At 36.0% G+C, this 20,829-nt stretch overlaps 2 protein-coding genes across 5 annotated transcripts in view; one reads left to right on the forward strand and one right to left on the reverse strand.

Moving 5' to 3' along the window:
• Positions 1-20,829, reverse strand: part of THADA (THADA armadillo repeat containing) — a 216,324-nt gene that overhangs the window by 177,115 nt on the left and 18,380 nt on the right. The window lies entirely within an intron of this gene.
• Positions 1-20,829, forward strand: part of PLEKHH2 (pleckstrin homology, MyTH4 and FERM domain containing H2) — a 52,548-nt gene that overhangs the window by 18,593 nt on the left and 13,126 nt on the right. For 2 of the 3 annotated variants that reach the window (XM_064414404.1, XM_064414405.1), the window contains 18 exons: positions 229-291; positions 1,321-1,470; positions 1,913-1,996; positions 3,500-3,581; positions 5,058-5,240; positions 6,593-7,581; positions 8,579-8,654; positions 9,113-9,207; positions 9,842-9,986; positions 12,039-12,175; positions 13,256-13,366; positions 13,632-13,718; positions 14,235-14,393; positions 14,648-14,728; positions 16,873-17,052; positions 17,831-17,939; positions 18,043-18,155; positions 20,243-20,422. In XM_064414404.1, the coding sequence (XP_064270474.1) occupies positions 229-291; positions 1,321-1,470; positions 1,913-1,996; positions 3,500-3,581; positions 5,058-5,240; positions 6,593-7,581; positions 8,579-8,654; positions 9,113-9,207; positions 9,842-9,986; positions 12,039-12,175; positions 13,256-13,366; positions 13,632-13,718; positions 14,235-14,393; positions 14,648-14,728; positions 16,873-17,052; positions 17,831-17,939; positions 18,043-18,155; positions 20,243-20,422 (3,024 nt within the window). The remainder of the gene's footprint in view (positions 1-228; positions 292-1,320; positions 1,471-1,912; positions 1,997-3,499; positions 3,582-5,057; positions 5,241-6,592; positions 7,582-8,578; positions 8,655-9,112; positions 9,208-9,841; positions 9,987-12,038; positions 12,176-13,255; positions 13,367-13,631; positions 13,719-14,234; positions 14,394-14,647; positions 14,729-16,872; positions 17,053-17,830; positions 17,940-18,042; positions 18,156-20,242; positions 20,423-20,829) is intronic. The other variant, XM_064414406.1, reaches the window with a different exon arrangement.

The raw sequence follows: 20,829 nt of genomic DNA on the forward strand, positions 1-20,829 counted from the left end.
AAAAAGGTGTATATTTTTTTTTTTCTGTTGAGGAGTGTCTGCAATGTTTTAATACAGTCAAAATGGTGAATTCTTTTCCCAGTCTTACACATACAGTTTATCCTTTTATTTTTATCCTCCTGCCCACCACATGTCCTTTCCTTTTTCAAAACAGACCACGAAAATATATTTTTCTGATGAGAGGCAGAAGGCATGGCCATATAACTGTATGTTTTTATATATCTACAGATGCAGCAGCTGGAGAAGCAAGTTATAGATGCTGATCGTCAAGCAGAGAGAGCGTTTCAGCAGGTATAAATGGAATAAATATCTCCACTAGCTGTGTGCATGTGGTACTTTGATGAGGTGAAATTCAAAAAATTGCTTGATTTTTAAGTACGTCTAAAAATGGAGAAGAAGACAGTTTCTTTTAAAGTCTATTGATTTGTCTTAACAGAGAGTTCTAACACCTTTCTTTGCTCACTATTCAGTTCATTTCAATAAAGTCAAAGCTAACATCACAAATCAAAAGTAGATACGTGGAATGAGCTTCTTCATTGGTGCATCATGAATCTTTGATATATGATGCATGTGGAACCAAAAGGGAGAGGAAACAATGATCTCTTTTAGAAGATCTGTAAGAAAATAAAATCAGGCTACGCAATACAGCTTCTAAATAGAACTGTTCTGTGTTGTTTGTTCCTCTTGTAGAAGTTACATCATTTAAATAATGAGATCGTGGCTAAATATTTAACTGAAGTTGCCTTTTGATTCCAAATGGCAGACTTAAGTTACTGCAGACATTTTATGAACATACCTCTAGTGTCCCTGAAACATTCCTCATATCTCACTGTGAGACAGATAGAAACTGAAAATTATAAGACTAAAATGTTCATGTACTAATTTGGAGTTAGAAGACATTCCTGACTACAAGCCAAGTATTTTTAAGCAATTATTTAGGATGCTACCGATAATTTGCTGGGATTTTTTACAGTGTGCAACTGTTTATTTATTAAAACATTGTTTACAGCTCCCTGTAGATAAATTGCATTCTTCCCACACTGGTGTTTCTAAAAGCTTGTGTGTTACAAAATGAGAAGCCTCTCACAGATACTGAGAAAACCTGTGTAAGATCTTCCAGTGTTTTGCCAGTCCTGTTGCTAATTGAATAGGGAAATATAATGAACTGTGGGGTTTCTTCTCAAATAGGCTTCAAAACTTTGCAGTGTTGTCTTGAATCTTAAGTGTGGAGGCAATTTTAAGTGTATTTTGTGACTAAATTATTACCTTTGACTTGGAGTGTTATGTTCCTTAAACTTTTATATTTGACTTTCCAAATAGGTGCAGATCATGGAAGAGAAATTAAAAGCAGCAAATGTTCAAACAAGTGAATCAGAAACCAGGTTGTATAAGAGATGTCAAGATCTGGAGATCCTGATACAGGATAAAAATGATATAATACAAAAATTGGAACAACAACTTGAAGAACAGGTTAGGAATAATGAGAAAGAGAAACATCAGTTCCCTTTTTAATTGCACAAAAGGAAAATAAAAATTTAGATCAATGGAGAACAGAAAAGTTTAGCATTATTTCTGTTGTTTGATTAAGGAGATTCCCATTGGAAGTATATAATTTGAATAATGTTTATTCTTTTTCAAATTAAGCTCTGTCTTCCATTGAAAGAACATGTGACCTTTAAGAGGGGAAAGATGATATTCCTCTTCACTGTTCCCCCTGGAGAGCTTTCATTCTTACTAGAGGAAAGAGGAATAGCAGCCATTGTGAAGATCCTGCTCCTAATTTTTTTTAAATTACCATGTATTACCCCGGAGCCTGAATTACTTCAAGCAATCTTAGGATTTGTGTCTGAAGATACTACTCAGGCAGATTATATTACTCAGTGAAAAATATGCTTATGTCAATTTTTTACAGAAGCAAATAAGACTGCAAGAAGCAAAAATCATAGAAGAAAAAGCAGCTAAAATAAAAGAATGGGTGACAGTCAAGCTTCATGAGGTATAACTCTTGCTACAATACTTACACAGGAAATATAATGATGTGACTGGATATCCCCTAGACCTTTTGGCTGTTAAAGGCCTGATTGCCATAGGAAAAATTGCTTCCCAGTTTCATTGATTTTAGTTATTTGCTGGAAAGAGGAGAATTGAAAACAAGGGCACAGAGAGCAGAGTGTCCATGTCACCTAAATTCTGATGTCTGACTTGGTCAGCCAGGATGATCTGGATCCTCTTTCTGAAGGAAGGACCAGCACTGCTCTCTGAAAGGTCAACTTCTGCACTAGTTGAGAGAGTTTAGCTGGCAAACTAAGCTTATTCAAGCAGATGCCTGAAGTGTGAATAATCCTCAGAAAGCCGACCAAGCCTGCTGGGGCCTGGCAGAAAAAAGGCCTTGATCATTTTTTATTTCATAATGCCCACACTACTCTTAGTCACAAATAGTTTCAGGGACACCAGCTCTAGTTTCAAGAGACCAGTTGTCTCCCTTTTTTCTCTGCTGTGGTAAGATAACCATGTCTCTGCCCTGCCTAAAGCTGCCAGCTTTGGGGTGCAGCTGTGCTTTCTCCTCCCTGGGCGTAGAATTTAAAGTTGCCTGTAAAAGTTAAAATCTTTCTCTCTTGTAGTTAACTGGAAGTATACTCGAGTTGAAAAACAATTAAGTTATTGTTTTTGAAGTAAGAAACTAGAAGGTTCTTACATAAAATATTTACTTTTCATCTGTGAGGGCTAAAGTAAATTATTTAGAAATAATTTAATAAAAATGTTATTAAATTTAGCTAAAATTACCATGAAAAAGTTTGGATAAAATGAAGTATGACTCAAAGTATTTACTTACTCTTTATGGAAAATCTCAAGCTAATCTCACAGATGTGACTAACTGTCACTCAGTGGGAAGTGGAATTGCTGGCTCCCTTCTGTGTGACAAGGGATACTCAGATTCAAATCTGTTTGCCTAATCTGGAGCAGGAGTTTGAACCAGCATCTTTTACCTCCCAGTGGTAGGCTACAGCAGTGGCTTGTTGGGTTTTTTTATTTCCTGTACAAAGACTTTTGTTTGGTATAAAGTTTATTGGCATGTTTGGGGTTTTTTTTATTTTTCTTTTTACTGTAGGATAGTAAGAAGCCATTAGGACCAGCATTCCTCTGTTTCCTCTGCTCATTCTTGGTTTTGCCAAGGGGCACAGGAGTTGGTAATTCTAGCCTTCTGCTTTTATTGAAAATGCCAATGCAGTTTTCTTTTTCTCTTATTTATTAAGGATTTTTAAAGCAGTCATGGGTTTCCTTGGTTGGGGGAATAATTTTGGCAGAATTGAGCAAATAATCATTGCAGGGAATTTAGTTGTTCAGAATAAAGAGATGCCTAGACTGGTATTTAGAGTAGCAGAGGGGAGATTATTATTTGAACTAGCTCTATCCTTAGAAATTCAGAGAAAAGAAAAAAGATGTAATGACTTTAAGATTTGTTTCACCAATGGATGAGATTACATTTATATGCTTTTAGTTAGAGGTGGAAAATCAGAACCTTCGCTTGATCAACCAAAAGCAAACCAAAGAGATGAAAACAGTACAATCTAAACTGCAAGGTAAATGTTCAAATCTTCTGAAAACTTCTCTCTATATGGCATATTTCTTTCTATTCCCTATTAATGTGTGCATTGACATGACTGAAAATATTCTGTGAAATCACAAAGATTTCAGAGAGTATGAACTGACATCAGAATGACTGTACATGAAGGTGTTAGGAAGGAATAATTTGGTTTTATGCTGAAAAGACACACAGACAAGGCACAACTGTTACTTAAGAGGTTCTGCAAGTAGTAAGATTTTACTGGATTTAGGACAGATCTTTGCTTTCACATCTTTACAGCATAGTTGGTCATAAAACTGTTAAAGAACACATGAATGTAAGTCTGCATTTCCTTTTTCTAGTAAATGGTCACCTGGCAATCAGAACTCCAATCAGATATTTTTACTTACTACCTTTGACTACAGTGATCCAAAATCTTAATTCAGACCCAGTATCACCAGATTCCTCTCCAAATGGGTATAGTAAATTTAAAACTCATGAAGTGTAAATGGAAAAGAGAGGAATAACCCCTCCAAGAAGCATTGTTTCACATTGATCAAAGTTGAATTTTATTTACCACAATGTGCCTGTTCACCAACTTAAGTGTGTCTGAAGGTTCCCATCATCCTCCTCACACTGGGTTGATCTGAAAATTTATTATCATATGAAAATTTTGTTACTTTGCTACCTAGCCCACATTTCTTGATAATGTATCTTACATATACAGGTAAATACACAGATATTTAGAAATCATGTGTAGAGGAGTGTGTGTGTGTACACACATAATATATGAAAATACAAAAATTTACAAATTCATATACAATATAAAGTTTTTAAACTAAAATTCACTTTTCTGTTAATTAAGAAACTGGATAGTTTTGTTTCTTTGCTATCTTTTGATAAGTAGCAATTCCATTCACTTCTAGTCGTTCTCTTCTGAGAGATCTATTTAAAGGCTTTATGAGACCCTTTAGTTTCCAACAGACAGTTACTGACATGCCCAAAAATACTAAGAAATTTATTACCATTTGCAGTGTCCATGCTGGTGACAGGCTATAAATTATGAACACGTGGTACTGTTTTAAGCAGTTTTACAGGTCAGGTAAGGGCCTTTTGTTCCTGGATCCACCACAGGGATTTTTATGAACAGAGATGGACAGACTTAATGTTCAAGGCAGTTCATCAATTTCTGCTTTCACTTTCTCCTGAAGTCCACCTCCATACCGACCTTCTAAACCGGGTAACCTTCTTACTCTTCTGTATTTCCTGTGAAATTGTTAAAAGATTTTTTTCTTTCTATTAGTATATCAATTTTTAAGAACTAGAAACATTGCTCTGGGTTTCTCCTGATATGGAGAGATGTCAGGTAGCTCTTTTTTTCCTATAAGAAAAAATTTTCCTTAAAAAAAACTTTGTACTATAGAGTAAAGAAAAGAGTTGCATAGCTTGTTGTATCTCACTAATGCAAGATTTCTGAATTACTATTCTTCAGAAGCTACTGGTAAGAAATCTGTTACTTCAGCACAAAAACCTGGAGAATGTCAGCGACTAAGCAGTTTGACTTTTGGATGCTTTTCAAATAGAGCAAGAAGTCCTCAACCATCTCCAAAGCTTGAAGAAATAAGCAAGGTTTCATCTAAAGAGTCAGACTACCCTGAAGGCAAAAACATGCCAGGTACCTTGTCATCAACACTGCCATTTTTATTCTGACACAAGTGGGAAACTAAAATCAACAACTCTGTCAGTGCATCCAAACCAGCTGTTTTCAAATTGCATACCAGCACTGTCTCCCTCTTCACTGCTACTGTTCTATTACTAGGAAGAAATCATCCTGTTGAGCACTAGAGTCTCTGTAATACCACTAATACATTATCTGGCAGCATGCAGAGGCTCCTGGGTGCTTTGGCTGTGAAGTAAAGACGTGGTTGTGACCTTTATTGTTGCTCTGGTCCTTTGCTCAAATCCCTTGTACTGTTTGTGATTTCAGTATTTTCTCCACAGTTAATCATGCTATCCAGAATGGCAGGCTGAGGTCTTTTGAAAATCAGAACTGAGAGATCCTATGAATATTTTGTGTATTTATAGTACAGCAAGTTCATTATGAAGGTGGCTATGTATTATTCCTTCTGTTTTTACAGAGGAGGGTATTGAAGTAAGAGTGATCTTTTCAAGAGAAAGGATAAGACACAGAACTTTCGGCTTGCCTAGATGGAAACAGATAATTTTGGGGACTTCATTACTTTAATGTGGGTGAAATTAAAATCTTTGTGTTATTCAGGCCACTTTAGCTTCACACAGGTATTTAACACAGACTTTTCCAAGTGTCTGTGTAAAAAAACCCTAGTTCCTGCATCCAATTTAATTTGGGAACATGCAGGCCTCACTAACATGTTGCAGTCTATACCTCTTTCTTGTAAAACCAGGTAAAAGCAAAGAGCAGGAACACAGCTATTTTTAACACAGCGTCTTTCCTGAAGTACTTTCCATGAGACTCTCTTATTTATTTTAAGCATTTACCATTGGGAATACAATAATAGCTTCCAGAATAAATTTATGTGTATAAACACTGTAGAAATGCTCAGAATACTTGATTTGTTAATGAAAATCCTTTCTGACAAGCTTTACTAAACTTTAACTTTCCTTAGATTTAATAAAGGAGCTAAATTTTTATGCCCTCTTAAGTAGTTGGCTTTTTGTTAGTTTTGTTTGCTTGTTTGTTTTTACACATACATGACTTTAAAATATGGCTCCAGTCTGCTTATCTTTATGTTTATTGATATTTTTAGTTCAGCTACAACTTTGAGTAATGTTTATTACAGTTTTTTAGCAAACTTAATTTGCATTGTCACATTAAAAAAATTTATGATCTTTTTCTTAATGTTTATTATTTACAATATTAAAAAACATAAATGTTCTCATGCATTTGAAATTATTACCTACTTACTACTTGCAGGCATGATGACAAAACCATTTATTAGTCAGGTTTGCTAAAGTAATTTTCTCATGTTCATTATATTTCTCCTCCAGAGAAGGATATCCTGGAAACTACCTTTGCTGGTCCTGTACACGAGACAAATAAAGGTCAGAAGTCATTGCAACAAAGTTCCTCTGGTTCAGAGCAGAATAAAAATGTGAGAACAAGCTGCTCATCCAAAGACATAGACAGTGACATGTCAAAGAACTCATGTACTACTGGGAGTGACTGGAGCTCAGATGAGGATGTGGGAGACAATAAAGGACTGAAATCCAGGTGTGCATCAACTCTTTCAAGCCACACATCTGAAGAGAATGCAGGGTACAGTAGAGTGGGAAGCGAAATGTATTTGACAGCATCTGATGACAGTAGTTCTCTCTTTGAAGAAGAGAGTTTTGATGTTAAGAGGACTCAGCAAAAGAAGCTATACTCATGGCAGCAAGGGTGCCTAAGAAAAGGCCTGAGCAATCCAGGTGGAAAGTGCAACTCTGACTTCACAAGGAAAAAGAAAGACCAAGATAGTTCTTCGGATGAACTGAATAAGAAATTTCAATCACAGAGGCTTGATTATTCATCCTCATCCAGTGAGGCAAATACCCCAAGTCCAATTTTAACTCCTTCTCTGACACCCAAACACCCAATTCTAGCAACTTCTGCAGGTTCTCCATGCACAACTCCATCAAATTTTCCCTCAAATTTGCCACATCCAAAGTTACGGACTCCTAATGTCTTTAGTCTAAATTCAGTGTTAGCAAAGAAACACCTAAGCCAGCCCCAGCTGAGTTCTGACAGAATGTTTGGTAAAAATAGAAATGCCATAAGCATGATCCGTCCGTGGAGACCTCAGGAAACAGACATAGATCTGGTGGATGGAGAAGATACTGATATTTTAGAGAAAATGGAGATTAGCTGTGATGAAGGAGTGTTTACCTATGACGCCACTGAAGCACAAAATGCTGAAGCCCAGGAACTTTGTGATACGACAAAAAAGGGTGCTAGCAACAAACCTCCAACGCCTCCGTTACATCGATTTCCTTCCTGGGTAAGTGTGCTTATAGGTATTTTTCCTGCTGGCAAAAGTAACTTTCTCTTCTGTGATTTTTGTTGCCTCTATTTTAATTACTTTCTGTTTATTGACAAGACAGGGCATTACCTTAATCAAAACGACAAACTCAGAACCTAGTTTTATTTTCAGCACAGTATTCCTGCCACTGAAAAAAATGGTCTGTATTCTATAGACAAACACAGGGGGGTTTTTTTGTGGCATGTAAGTTATGTATGTCTTCTTGAGTGTATCCAAGGATGTAATGCTTATGACTGCATTTATTTATTTATGTGAACACTACCACAGCCCAAGAATGGTGGTGTCAATGTCCTTTCTGTAACCACTGTACCACTCACAATCTAGACAATTAAGTTGACATCAGACAACTACAAATTACAGAAGTAATTGGTATTTCCAAGTAAAACTTTAAAGCCATCAGTCAGGATATTAAAACAGATATTATTATGTCTTACACAAAATCCAAAATTAACTGTGTCAAGGCTCACTAATTCTGTGGTTTCAGTGTCAGAGATTTATTAATTAATAACTTATTAAATATATTAATTAAGTATTATTCAGGAATAATACATTATGTAACATCTTCTCTATATTTATTGAACTTTTTGCATTATACATTTTGTTATTGTAGTCTTTTAACACAAAATGGTCAAAAAGTTGTCTTCTAATGGCATTTCTCTGCTCCTAACAAACAATCTTCCATTAAAAAACATTCTTCCTATAGCTTCTTTGGCACCTGGTAATAGTATTTTTAAGAATAAGTTACTTACCTTGTATAAAAAATGTCAAAAAAGGCTACAGCTATTGGTGTACCGCACAGAAAAGAAGGATACATTTTTCAGCTGCTATTGACAATGTCATTTTATGAACCATTTTATCACATAGTTGCACTAACACAAAGACTAGAAGCCTAAACAGAACAAAAGTAATTGTTGTGTTTTAATTATCTACTATCAAATCCATTCTGCTTGTCTAGGAAAGTAGAATTTATGCTGTAGCCAAATCTGGTTTAAGGATGTCTGAAGCTTTCACCATGGAATCTCTTAATAAAAGTAAGTGGTTTGGCTGTTCATTGTCCCATCGACAAAAGTTCTGTTCTTATGGTGATTTGTGAGCAAGAACCTTTAAAATATTTTTAGAAAGGTTTAGTTAACAGCTGTTTAAAGCCTAGAAGATCATTGATTATCTTTCTATTGTCTGTGGTACCTTACATCTTGACTTTGTGCTGAATTTGTACTTTGTTAACTCCAGTTTACTTTGCATTTCACTACTTTGAAGAATCTATACCAGGTACCAATTTTAAAAGGGCTAGTGTTCGTGACTGCAATTTTATTTATGTCTTTAAAAGCATTGTAAATTTCAAAAAGCTATAAATCTCACATCCAAAATAGTTCAGGAGTTAGTTTGCTTTTTATAGGAGTTATACAATGTCAAAAAAGATTAAATTTTAATTTTGTTAATTGGGGGAGTGAATTAGGAAGGCAATTTATAAAATATGTTGCTTTTTTAGATGCTGTTTCACTGACTTCATGCTCCATATCTGGATTATATACTTCTCTGATATATAAGAACATGACCACTCCTGTCTACACCACTTTGAAAGGGGTAACTGTATTACTGTTTAAAGAAAATTTTTAAATACCGTTAGGCTTCACATCCAGGAACTTGCTATTTCACATTTGATACTACCATGCCAAATATGTTGCAAGTTGATGTATAGAGATCAAAGACCCCCAGAAGTTATAGAAATGTCAAATAGCTGGGTTAAAAAAAATACTGCCTATAAAATGTTACTGGCCTAAGTCAATTCTTCTTAGGTTCCTTGCTGATTTTTTCCAAAGGCTTGTTAATTATTAAGCAGAACCACATGGTGTTCAATGTCATAATTAAAAGTGTGTGTATGTGTAGAAATGTCTTTGTGTCAGTGCCAAAGCTGTTTCTAGTCACACAGCCAGCAGTCAGTAATCACAGCATTGTTTGTCTTCTGGCAGCCTTTTGTGATTTGGAAAGACCCATGCCTTGAGCTACCTCAGGTTTCTGTTTTAAAGTATGGGTGTGGTTGAGCATACAGAGGGCAGAGGGAATTCAGTTTCGTGTTAATATTTTTGTGCCAAAACTCACAACCCAGTCAAGAACAGCTTTGAGTATTATGAAGCCAGCAGAGCCCTGCCACGGTACGAAGGAAATGACTGATACCCTTTATGCAAGTTATCAAAGGATGTTGTGTTCTCTTCTGCAGAAAGCAACTCAAATAAGCAACAGCCCATTTCTAGATGAGTCATCGGGATCTGAAGAAGAAGACAGCTCTCGGTCCAGCTCAAGGACTTCCGAGTCTGATTCTCGAAGCAGGAGTGGTCCAGGGAGCCCTCGGGCTATGAAACGAGGTAGGCGAAACAAGTAACTCCTGGGAACTTTGGAAAACCAGACAGTTTACATGATTTTCTTAGGAACTGATATCTTCACTAAATAGGATGGACATCTAAAATCTAGGCTCTCAAAGCCCAGATCGATTACTCAGTCAGGAGAAAGAACTGTTATAGATGGATTTATTGCTTTTAAAGGCATTAATCTTTTAGCTGGCTGTTGTCATGAGGGAAAAGTCACTTGTACATTTAAAGCAAGAAGCACCATTCTATCTATACTCTGTCATGCCAAGGACTTCCTGTGACCTTTAACTGTAGAAATATAAAAATTACATAGAAAAAAAATCACCACCAGAAACACAAATATATTCAAGTTTATAAAACAATTTCATGTGATCAGAAAGCAGGTGGAAAAGTTCCCTCAATAAATTATTTGATTCTGTCACCTCATGCAAGAAAAGACTTCTTTCATTTTTACAGTGATTGTCTTAAGGTCTTGTGCAAAGATTTAGTTAAAATACTTGAATCTGGTAATGTCCTGTGTTTTGTGGAAGACAAATCTCACAGTTCTAGGTGATTGTGTTGTCCATCTCCAAAATGGAAATAATATGCTTCATAATATTGAAAGATACAATCCTTCCTCATTAGGTGACATTATCAGTGTTACTGCTCTGTGAGTATTTCTTCACTGTGTAAACTGAAGGAGTCCAAGATCCCAATGAGGCCAAGTGCTAATTAATAGCATTATTTGGTAGTCTCAGTTATACATATAAAAATTCCAGTTACCAGGAGCTCAATTATATTTGGTAGTCTCAATTATACATATAAAAATTCCAGTGACCCCGGAGCAGAGTGACGGTCCCTCTCTGCATTTTCCAGTGGCAGCTACAGGTGCAATCCAGTCCTGTTTCCAGTGATGTAGTTTTGCCACATTAGTGTGAAAAGGACCTATAGATCCTGCTTCCCAGCAGCTTCATCCTGCTGAGCAGAAACCAGTGCCATGGCTGCAGACATACCTCATGTTACGTGCTTACACAATTGGGTTATTTAAAAGTTGATTTCACCCAGCCCTTTATATCTGTGTCTGTAAAATGGAACCATTCCTTTTGTTTGTACTTTCTTTCCATAAAACAGTCCTTGCATTGTTTAATGTGTGGAAACCTTTCTTAATCACAAAACACATATGTACATGTCTTTGTTGAGATCCCATTCTTCAAAAATCCAGGCAGTCACACTTTTCACCAAAAGCATGCAGCAATTTGTTACAAAAGATCCACGATGAGAAGAACCCACTCCGAAAGTCTTGGTGGCTTACCAAAGCCTTTTTTAAGAATAAAATTAGCAAATTAGTTGGGAAATTATTGAAACAAAGGAAAAAAACTAACCTTGCAGAGTGAAACACTAGTCCTTACAAAAGAAGACGTTTACATACATGAAGCTATTTCTGTAATGAATGAGGGAGGAGTTTGAATTTTTATTACTGATCCTCTAGAATTGAAAGCAGGGTGCATTTTTTTCAGGATTAAAGCTAATAAACTCTAAAATCCCCCTGAAATATGGAAATCAAGCTTTTAGAAAACCTCGGTATACAAATCCATATTGATTGCAAAACACAGTCACGTACAGCTTCAACACAAAGCAGATGTTGAGTATGACTTCTTAGTACGCAAGCAGTTGCCTGAGAAATCCAGATGCTATAGTGAGTGAGAGAAAGGAAGGTTGCTTAGTTTAATTAAAGATCCTGGTTTTGTTTTTCTAGACAATGATTCCTGGTACTAACTCCCTCCTTAAAGAACCTGTGGTAATGTAACAGAAGGTGATAATATACACAAGACATTTTTTTGTTTTTCCATTTGCAAGGGACTTTAGTTATGAATAAAATGAGAATTAGCACCATGCTAATATTTCAGTGTGCTGATACTCTAAAAAATCCTTGGTTCCTGATGGATCTATGTTGATACTTATGTTTGCCTGCAGATTCTATTCAGATGTTTTTTCTGCCATTCTGATCTCAGTTGTTTCTAATGTAATAAAAAAAATATATAAAGAACTCTCTTTCTTCTTTCACCACAGGTGCATCTCTGTCTTCTGTGACCTCAGAAAGTGACTATGCTATTCCTCCAGATGCATATTCAGTAGATACAGACTATTCAGAGCCAGAGCAGAAACTTCCTAAGACCTCATCCTCATCTAGTGATAATGGAAAAAATGTGAGTACTGAAGTTCTGTGAAGAAGTGCACCTGAAGTACTGTGTGTATTTATGTTCAAATACAGCTACCAAACCTTTTCTTTCAGTCTTGCTGACTCACAGACTGCCTTATGAATACAAACAGCATAATATACCAACAATGTTAGCCAAGTAAGACTGTAATTAGTAAAGAAAGTGGAAGATAATTCTAAGCTTTCCTATATAATGAAGGAAAAATAGCTCGACAATTCCAGAATACCATTCAAATTACTTAAAATTTCCTTTCTTGGAAAGCAGGTCTGCTATCAGATGCATATGAAATACTCAAAACAGTTTAAAATTATTATTTGAATAGTTAGGTAAATAGAAGGGCATTCCAAGAAGGAGCTGAAGTCATCAGTGGAAATCTATGTGCAGTAATAAGTTTCTATCTTTTCCTCATACAGATAAAACATTAGAGAAATCCTAGAGAGAGTAACATGTAAAGACAGACCAAAGAAACCAAACCATTATGAGGTATTGGTCAGCCTCCAGGAGCTTTTAATGGTTTGTGTTAGTTGTTAGTGTCTTAACATACAAGTGGATTGACTACCTGCTGATGAAGATTATTTTAGGCTTTCTTCACAGAGCAAAACTGTGAACTCTATTCTGCAGATGTAGACACTAGAGGTTTGTGAGGAGCTCAGAATTACAGTGCTTTATATCTGGTTTTCAGGTTAGGACCTGGAGTTGGGAAAAAAGAATGCATTTATCTTGTATTCATCTTGCTCCTTCTTTAATATAAAAAACTAGAAAGTAAAATAAGAACACATCATATTCTTAATTCTTTTCTGTAGTTTGGGGCACTTACTGTCCTTCATGTACTATAACAGTAAGTAGGGCTATTTATTAGTTATCCCATATGCATGACATTTGTCTTAATTGATGCATGTAAAAACATTGTCCTTGGATTAAAAGTTTCATCAAATACTGTTATTATTATTTAGCATGCTTTTAAGTCATTAATAGATCTCTATGTGTGTATTTTTACCTATTTCTGAGGGACAGACAGAGGTATATATGTGTATCTAACCACTTTTTATCTTATTTCTAAACAACCAGGAACCTTTGGAAAAATCTGGATATCTGTTAAAAATGGGTGGTAAAGTAAAGACCTGGAAACGACGGTGGTTTGTGCTTAAAGGAGGTGAATTGCTGTATTACAAATCTCCAGTAAGTACATGTAACTTACCTGTTGTTTTGTATTAGATTGTTTACTGATAATCTAAGGCTGCTAGAAAGGAAAAAAAAAAATGCACTTCTGGTTTCTGTGCTGTTAGAGAGTGATTCAGTAGTCACTTCCTCAAGAGGTGTACAAGGTACACAGTGTCTAACTAGAAAGTATTTATCAAGATTAATGTTTAAATTAGTCCTATATTAATTTATTGCTGTTTGTTGGTAGATTAAAATACTCTTTTTTCCATTCTTTCCATACCAGAGTGATGTTATTCGAAAGCCTCAAGGTCAAATTGAGCTTAATGCATCCAGCCACATTGAAAGGGGTGATGGAAAACAAACAATTCAGGTGCCTGCTTTTCTCCTCTGCTGGTGTTTCAGCATTCCCTCTATCCCCAAAGCCAGCCCCTTGTTCCAGTCCCTGTTGCACTGGAAGTCCAAGTGTGGACTTGTAATTAAATAATCAGAGCCTTTCATTTGAAACCAAAAAATTGTTTCAGTAACAGAAAATATAAAAAGGCCTACCTGGAGTCTTGTTTGTATTGCCACAAAGGTTAGATCATCACATATGGGATAGAAATAAAGAGAGCAGTCATGGGGTCAACCATTTGGATAGAGAGAATTAATTTGTCTGAAAAGAGAAGTGAGTTTTCTCAACTTGCTATCCTGGAACTTTCCAGATAAAGATTTAGAAAGAGTGTCTCTGCTCTGTCTGGTCATGGAATGTTTCATTACTAAAAAGTACTTTGGGGAAGATAAACTCCCCAAAGTGTAAAGCTACACTGGGTGGTGTGTGTTACAGATCCCACACGATGAGGTCAAATACGTCAATTGTTGAAGCTCAAGACTGTTTGTTACTTCACAGCTGACCACAGAGAAACGGATATACTACCTGACTGCAGATTCCCCCAACATCTTGGAGGAATGGATCAAAGTACTGCAGAATGTTCTTAAAATACAGGCTGCCAGCCCACTCTTTGTGCAGTCTGAAATCAAGCCCACCATGAAAGGATTACTTACGAAGGTAGGAAAACACTTTTCCCCCCAGTCTGCTTTATTGTTTAGGCCAACACTGGCCTTACTGTGCTTTAGATGAGCATCTCATCGAATGCCCTGATTCGTATGCCCTTAATAGAGTCACACAGTTTAAATTTGATGTCCAGTAATGTGGATAGTAATTTGAACTAAGACATGCATTCACAATATCATCAGAGTTCAAAGATGGTGAAAATAGTCAGTATTTTCTCTGTGATTATTACTGATGTTCTGTAATTACAGGTGAAACATGGATATTCCAAAAGGGTTTGGTGTACCCTAGTTGGAAAAATCTTGTATTATTTCCGTAATCAAGAAGACAAGGTAGGTTCCTTTCTTGTTTCTTCAGAGAATGTAGACTTTAAACAGAAACCTACAGCTTTATTAAGGTACAGTTGGCCTTAGTATTATACACAGATTGTCAGCTTGGAAGATTCTGTCTAATAGCCAGCAATGCAGACTACATCCATTGGTCTCTTTCTACAGGATGTGATACATATTATGCATGTTATCCCTAGCTGAAGGGGGACACTGGTTTGCCTGGAGTTCAGGTGTCCCTTTCTGACAGACATCAGAAAAGACCCAGTTGTAATGTGGTTCTGGAAGCAGACCCTTTCTTATGCCTCTTGCTGTGGGCAGTGACTGCAAGTTTCAAGAATTTAAATGTTCTTTCTGTCCCTCAGTTGACTTCCAAATCCTGTTCTTTGGTATGTCACTGTACATCCACAGTGCTGCAAGACCTAGGACACTTCCTAGACATGACTTTCACCTGTCCCTTTGCTCCCAAGGCATTGTATTTTCTCACCAAGAAACATGGAGGCAAGTCAGAAACAGGATTTTGAACAGTCCACTGAGCCATTATAAAAAAATCAGTAGAAATTTTCATATTTGTGTACTTCTGTTTTAAGAAGACAATCACACTGGAGTCAGTAATTCTTAACTTTTGTGTAGAGCCAGTTATTCCCTTTGTCATCCTTTCCTTTTATTCCCATTTTAAACCTCAATGAAACCCGATTTCTAGAACTGTATGAGTAAGATAGCAGTAACCATCCATCAAAACATTTTATTTTAATTGCTCTTTAAAACAATGTAAAACAGGGTTTGGGCATCAACTGGCTAAAGTGTAAGCTCAGAGACATTAAAATTAACATAAAATTTCTCCTAGGGAAAAATCTCTATGTTTAACATATCTGAATTTATATATTTTTACCACTGAGTATTTTGGCATTAGCATGCTCTTTAGTTAAGAATTTTGCTGGATTCTGAATATTTCCCTCACATCTGGAAGAAGTTTAGCTGCCCTTTTAAAGTAAAATTGAAACAAGTTTGCTAACTTGGAACAGAATGAGAATTCAGCTTTTGTAAGCAGAATATGTATGAAAAGTTTTCCAAAACTACTTTATTTCTAATGTTCAACAATATGCTAATTAAAATCATGTTTTCTGTAGCTGACTGTGTCTGTGCAGAAATAAATTACACAATCTGCAGTGGTTAATACAATAATGGAGTCCATTTAATTGACCTCCTTTCAAAATGGAATTCAAACTAAAAAGCCAGCCAATTGTGTTTTAGTTAAACTTGGTGAATAAATCAATCTTGACTACTTACATGTGAAACGACATCTTTTGATTCTCAGAATCTTATCTTACTCAAAAAGTTGAATGCTTCAGAAGCACTACAGAAAATACAAATCACCACATCATTCTTTAATCCTTACCAGTGGCGCTGTGGGAAGGGAGGGAGTTTTGTGCAGAGCCAGCTCTCTCAATCCTGTCACCCAGTTGTGAAGAGATTTCATGCTGTATTTATGTTTGTTGAGGCTTCCTGTTGATAAGGGCTATGAAATAATTACTTCTGTGAAAATTTCCTCTTGAATGGCTTTTTTAGATAAAATATTTTCTGCTAAATGACGCTAACTACATAAACATCTCAACACTGAAGCTCTGTGATCTCTCACATTGGAGAAAGAAACCAACTACAAGGTCTATCACACAAAAAAAAATTACCTTTTGAATTTAGAGTATGAACAAACCAATACATCAACAATACATTCCTGTCCCCGAAAATAACAGGACCATAATTAAAGTTCTAGGCTTGACACAGGAAATTTTTGCTTGGAACCAAGTTTGGGAACTCTGAAGAATGACTTCTTTCACCCTAACATACATTTATTGCATTAGCTATATATAGAGGCAGATCTGGAAAAGTATTTTTGAAAACCTCATTTTTAGACTTTGGCACATAACAGTCTCATTTTGCTGTCTGCAACATCTGCTTATCTGATATTCCTTGGCAGGACTGAAAATGAGTAAATACCAATGGGTATGGATGCTAGTTCATGTTTTAATTTTGATTTGCAGAATAAGAAAAAATTGTGTATAATAATAAATATAATCATATATAATTCAAAATCAGTATGCACTGAAACAAACATTACCCCTCTCACCATTTCTGATATTTACTTTTAGTTTCCTCTTGGTCAAATCAAGCTTTTTGAGGCAAAGGTTGAAGAAGTTGATAGGTCCTGTGATTCTGATGAAGATTATGAAGCCAGTGGTCGCAGTTTGTTATCAACCCATTACACTGTTGTTATCCACCCCAAAGACCAAGGACCCACTTATCTTCTTATAGGATCCAAACACGAGAAGGTAATAAATGGATATTTTTATTGAGCTTCAGTCGCACTTCTGTGAGTGTGATGCTGTGATATGAATATTTCTTGAGAAGGAGAAGGACTACAAGTCACCTGGCTTGTATTTTGATATCATAAGGAGAAGGTTCTGCTTTATTATCAATTAGTCTGCAAATCAATGCTAGTGTAGGTAATCCTTGTTAAAATAGACAAAAATATGCAGGCTTGCCTACATAAGTAGACAGTGCAGAATATCTTATATGCTGTAATGAGAATTTTGCTCACATACAGTAACTTGTAGACAGAATTGTAGTTGAGAGGTTACAGGGTACTTACTAATACCCATTTTCACTGACAAAACTAAGATAGCACAGACTTGCCCTACTGTAGTAAAGCAGCAATGAGAGGCGGGGATAAAACCATTTTTATTATTGTTGCTTCATTGTTCCCAAGAAATCTTGTAGACCTTGTTTTGCTTTCTGGACTTATCCCCAGGTTAGCAGGATCTGGCAGTGATAAAAATTATTTATGTAAGCTTCTGGAAGAGAAAAGGAAGAAAGCCCTGACAATTAGACATGATTTCTGAGGATAAAAACTTTTGGAGAGCCCTGTCCAATCTTCCTTACTTAATATTTGTAACATAGAAATCATGAACGTGTGTTTATTCAACCAAAGGCAAACTTCTTTGGGCTTCAAAAGGAGTGCATAATAGGGTTTCAAGTTGAGAGCAGAATCCTGATGTAGCAGTTCCTTCCAGCACAGAATGAGTGAGCTGCTATGTTTTTCTCCCTTAGGACACATGGCTTTATCATCTGACAGTTGCAGCTGGAAGTACCAGTGTAAATGTTGGATCTGAGTTTGAACAACTTCTTTGCAAATTATTAAATGTGGAAGGTGATGCCAGTAAGTTTATTTTCATTTCAACATACTGATCTTCCAATGCTTATTTAGTAAATGTACTTATGAATGGAATTAATTGCAAAATGTATATATTTTATCTGTTTAGCTTCTCAAATTTGGAGACATCCTACCCTTTGCCATAGCAAAGAAGGAATTACTTCCCCTCTTACAACACTGCCATCAGAAGCCTTGCAAACTGAAGCAATTAAATTATTTAAGGTAAAACCATAGCAGATGCCTTTTTTAATAACTATTTTAACTCTTTGCTAAAGAATGGCTGTTAGTTGGCTTACTGGAGATACTCAACAGCTAAGAAAAAAGATATATTTATTTTTATCTTTAGTGGAGGTAACTAATGGACAGCAGCAAAATTATTACCTCACCAAAGACTATCACACTCAGTGTAAAGATGACAAGCAGTTTAGGCTTCAGCTTTTGGTGTTCCTACTTATTTGATAAGTTATTGTTAAAGTGCAAGTTAGCAGAGAAATCCATGACCATCATGAGTGATAATAATTTTACCTTGAAGTTCATAGCTCCAAAGAATCCAACAGCATGGACAGATCTCTGCATTCAGAAAACTGTATCTGAAATACTATTTTTTCAGTTAGATTCAGGGAAAAAAATCATAGGCAAAAGTTTTGTTGGAGACACATTTAAATAATCTGGGAGATCTTTTAAAAATTAGAAGAAAAAGAAAGTAAATTTTAAGTTTAGGCAAGTCATGGATTATTTAAAACTGAGATAGAAAGCAGGGATTGTTTGCTCTTTTTAATAAAAAGAAAATATTTTCATATGAAGTAGCTATTCTTTAAAGAGCAATTATTCATTAATATAAATAGAGAAAATATTCCATAGAAAAAGTATTTCACAAGAGTTGAGTTCACTTTTAAAGATTCTCACAGATCTTTAAAAATACACATACATATATATGTCCCAGTGTAGTAAAAATGCTTTATGATTAGGAGACACATACTGGTTCATAACCACTGAGCCACAGCTAGGTTCTTGAGAAATTGTGTGTGCCTTACAGCTTTCCCAGTTGCAGGCCAGGTGGGTAGTTGATGCCTATGAGAGGGAGTATGCTGCAATGCCATTATCTCCTTACAGGCTGTAAAAGCTAATTCAGAGACAAAATACAATTTTGCTGTTCCTTTGTCTGTACGTTGTGAAATAAATTACAAGTTGGAAGGCACGGAGGTTGGATAAATGAACTTTCTCTACAAAACTTAGATGAGTCTAAAGAACAAATTCCCTGAAGCATGCACTATCTGGAGAATTTTGATGTAATGGTTCAGATCTAGAGAGGAATTCAAGACAACCACTGTATGTTTCGTCATGGACACTTTTAGGCAAACTTTCCAGGTTATTACTCTGGGATGTTTGAAGCACTTCAAAGAAGTACATCCATCTTATTTTCTGCACTCCTGCAGCACAAAACTTTACAAGGAAATGTACTTCTTTGATAAAAAACAAATTTACATCTACTTGAAAATCACTTTTCAGACCTAATTCAAATCACAGACACTTGCCTAAAGTAAATAATTAGAGATTACTTATAAGACCTTTATTGAAACCCTGTATAAATCAGCTTAGAAGTCAGGTAGGGAATTTAGAAACAGATCATGCCATGTTTCAGTTATCCCATTTATGATAAAAATAGACTAGAAATAGATTGGGCTTCAATCAACTTCTTGTATTTTTGCTTATATCCCTTAAAAATGTAACTATTCTATACAGTACATGCAACAGGTGATATATATACTTTCTTCTAAAATGCTTAACATGTGGCTTTCTTGAGACAGTACTGGGTATAGGCAAGGTCATACTTAACCTACAGTAAAAATACCATGGAAAGCCAAGATGTAAATCAATGGCTCTGAGTTATGGATTTTTTATGTGTATATGCTGCTGTGTTGTGCTATTTACAGAAGCATTTTACATTGTCTGGCACTCAGAGCTGTAGACATTGCATTTCCAAGTAGAGGGATGAGCTGTGTTCAGCATGTCCTTAAACTTGCCTGCCACCAAAATTCTTCCTACTCCTGTTACAGTTCACTCCATTGGATACAGAGTGAAACCATGGGTTGTAGGAGGTGTTTCATCTCAAGTCTCTGTATTTCATCCATTCTGGCCCCTTTTCACCCCATTTTGCAGAACCAGCAGAGTTTTCCAAGTCTACTGGTAAACTTACAAATTGTGATTTCAATTAAAGTACACTTTTGATATACAGAACATTTTACATCTTAAAGATTTGGCAAATCTCCCTTGCATGTAAACTCACTTGCTTATTATTTTATATCTAGACCTGCCAGTTGTTTATAAATGCTGCAGTTGACTCTCCTGCCATTGATTACCATGTATCTTTGGCCCAAAGTGCTTTGCAGATCTGCCTCACACATCCTGAACTTCAAAATGAGATCTGTTGCCAGCTTATTAAACAGACCAGGCGTCGACATCCACAAAACCAAGCAGGACCAATACAGGTAACCCAGTACTTATTTTAATGGTAGTGATTTCAGCAGCAATGAAGGAACTGCACAGAGTCTTTATGATGGTAAAGACGCTCTGTTCTTCTGCAGCATCTGCTGAGTTAAGATCCAATTCACTGCTGCTGTTTTTTCCTGAAACAAAGCTGATGCTATCCTCCAACAAAGTATATGTATCTGGTGGTAGATTATATCTCTGCCCATGCTGTTTGTAAAGGGTAGACATAAAATGAGCTGTCTTCAAGTCAAGTGTTAAGAAAGAATGTAAGAAACCTAATTCTTTTTTACTGCTCTTTCCTAAGAGAGGTGCTGCCTCAGGAAGCTTGGTGTGTTAAACCATACAGCAAATGACTCAATAGCATGAGTGTGAAGTAAAGCTGTGGTGCCATGTAGTTGAATATCAG

The sequence above is a fragment of the Passer domesticus genome, chromosome 3 (genome assembly GCF_036417665.1).
Source record: "Passer domesticus isolate bPasDom1 chromosome 3, bPasDom1.hap1, whole genome shotgun sequence".
Taxonomy (NCBI): domain Eukaryota; kingdom Metazoa; phylum Chordata; class Aves; order Passeriformes; family Passeridae; genus Passer; species Passer domesticus.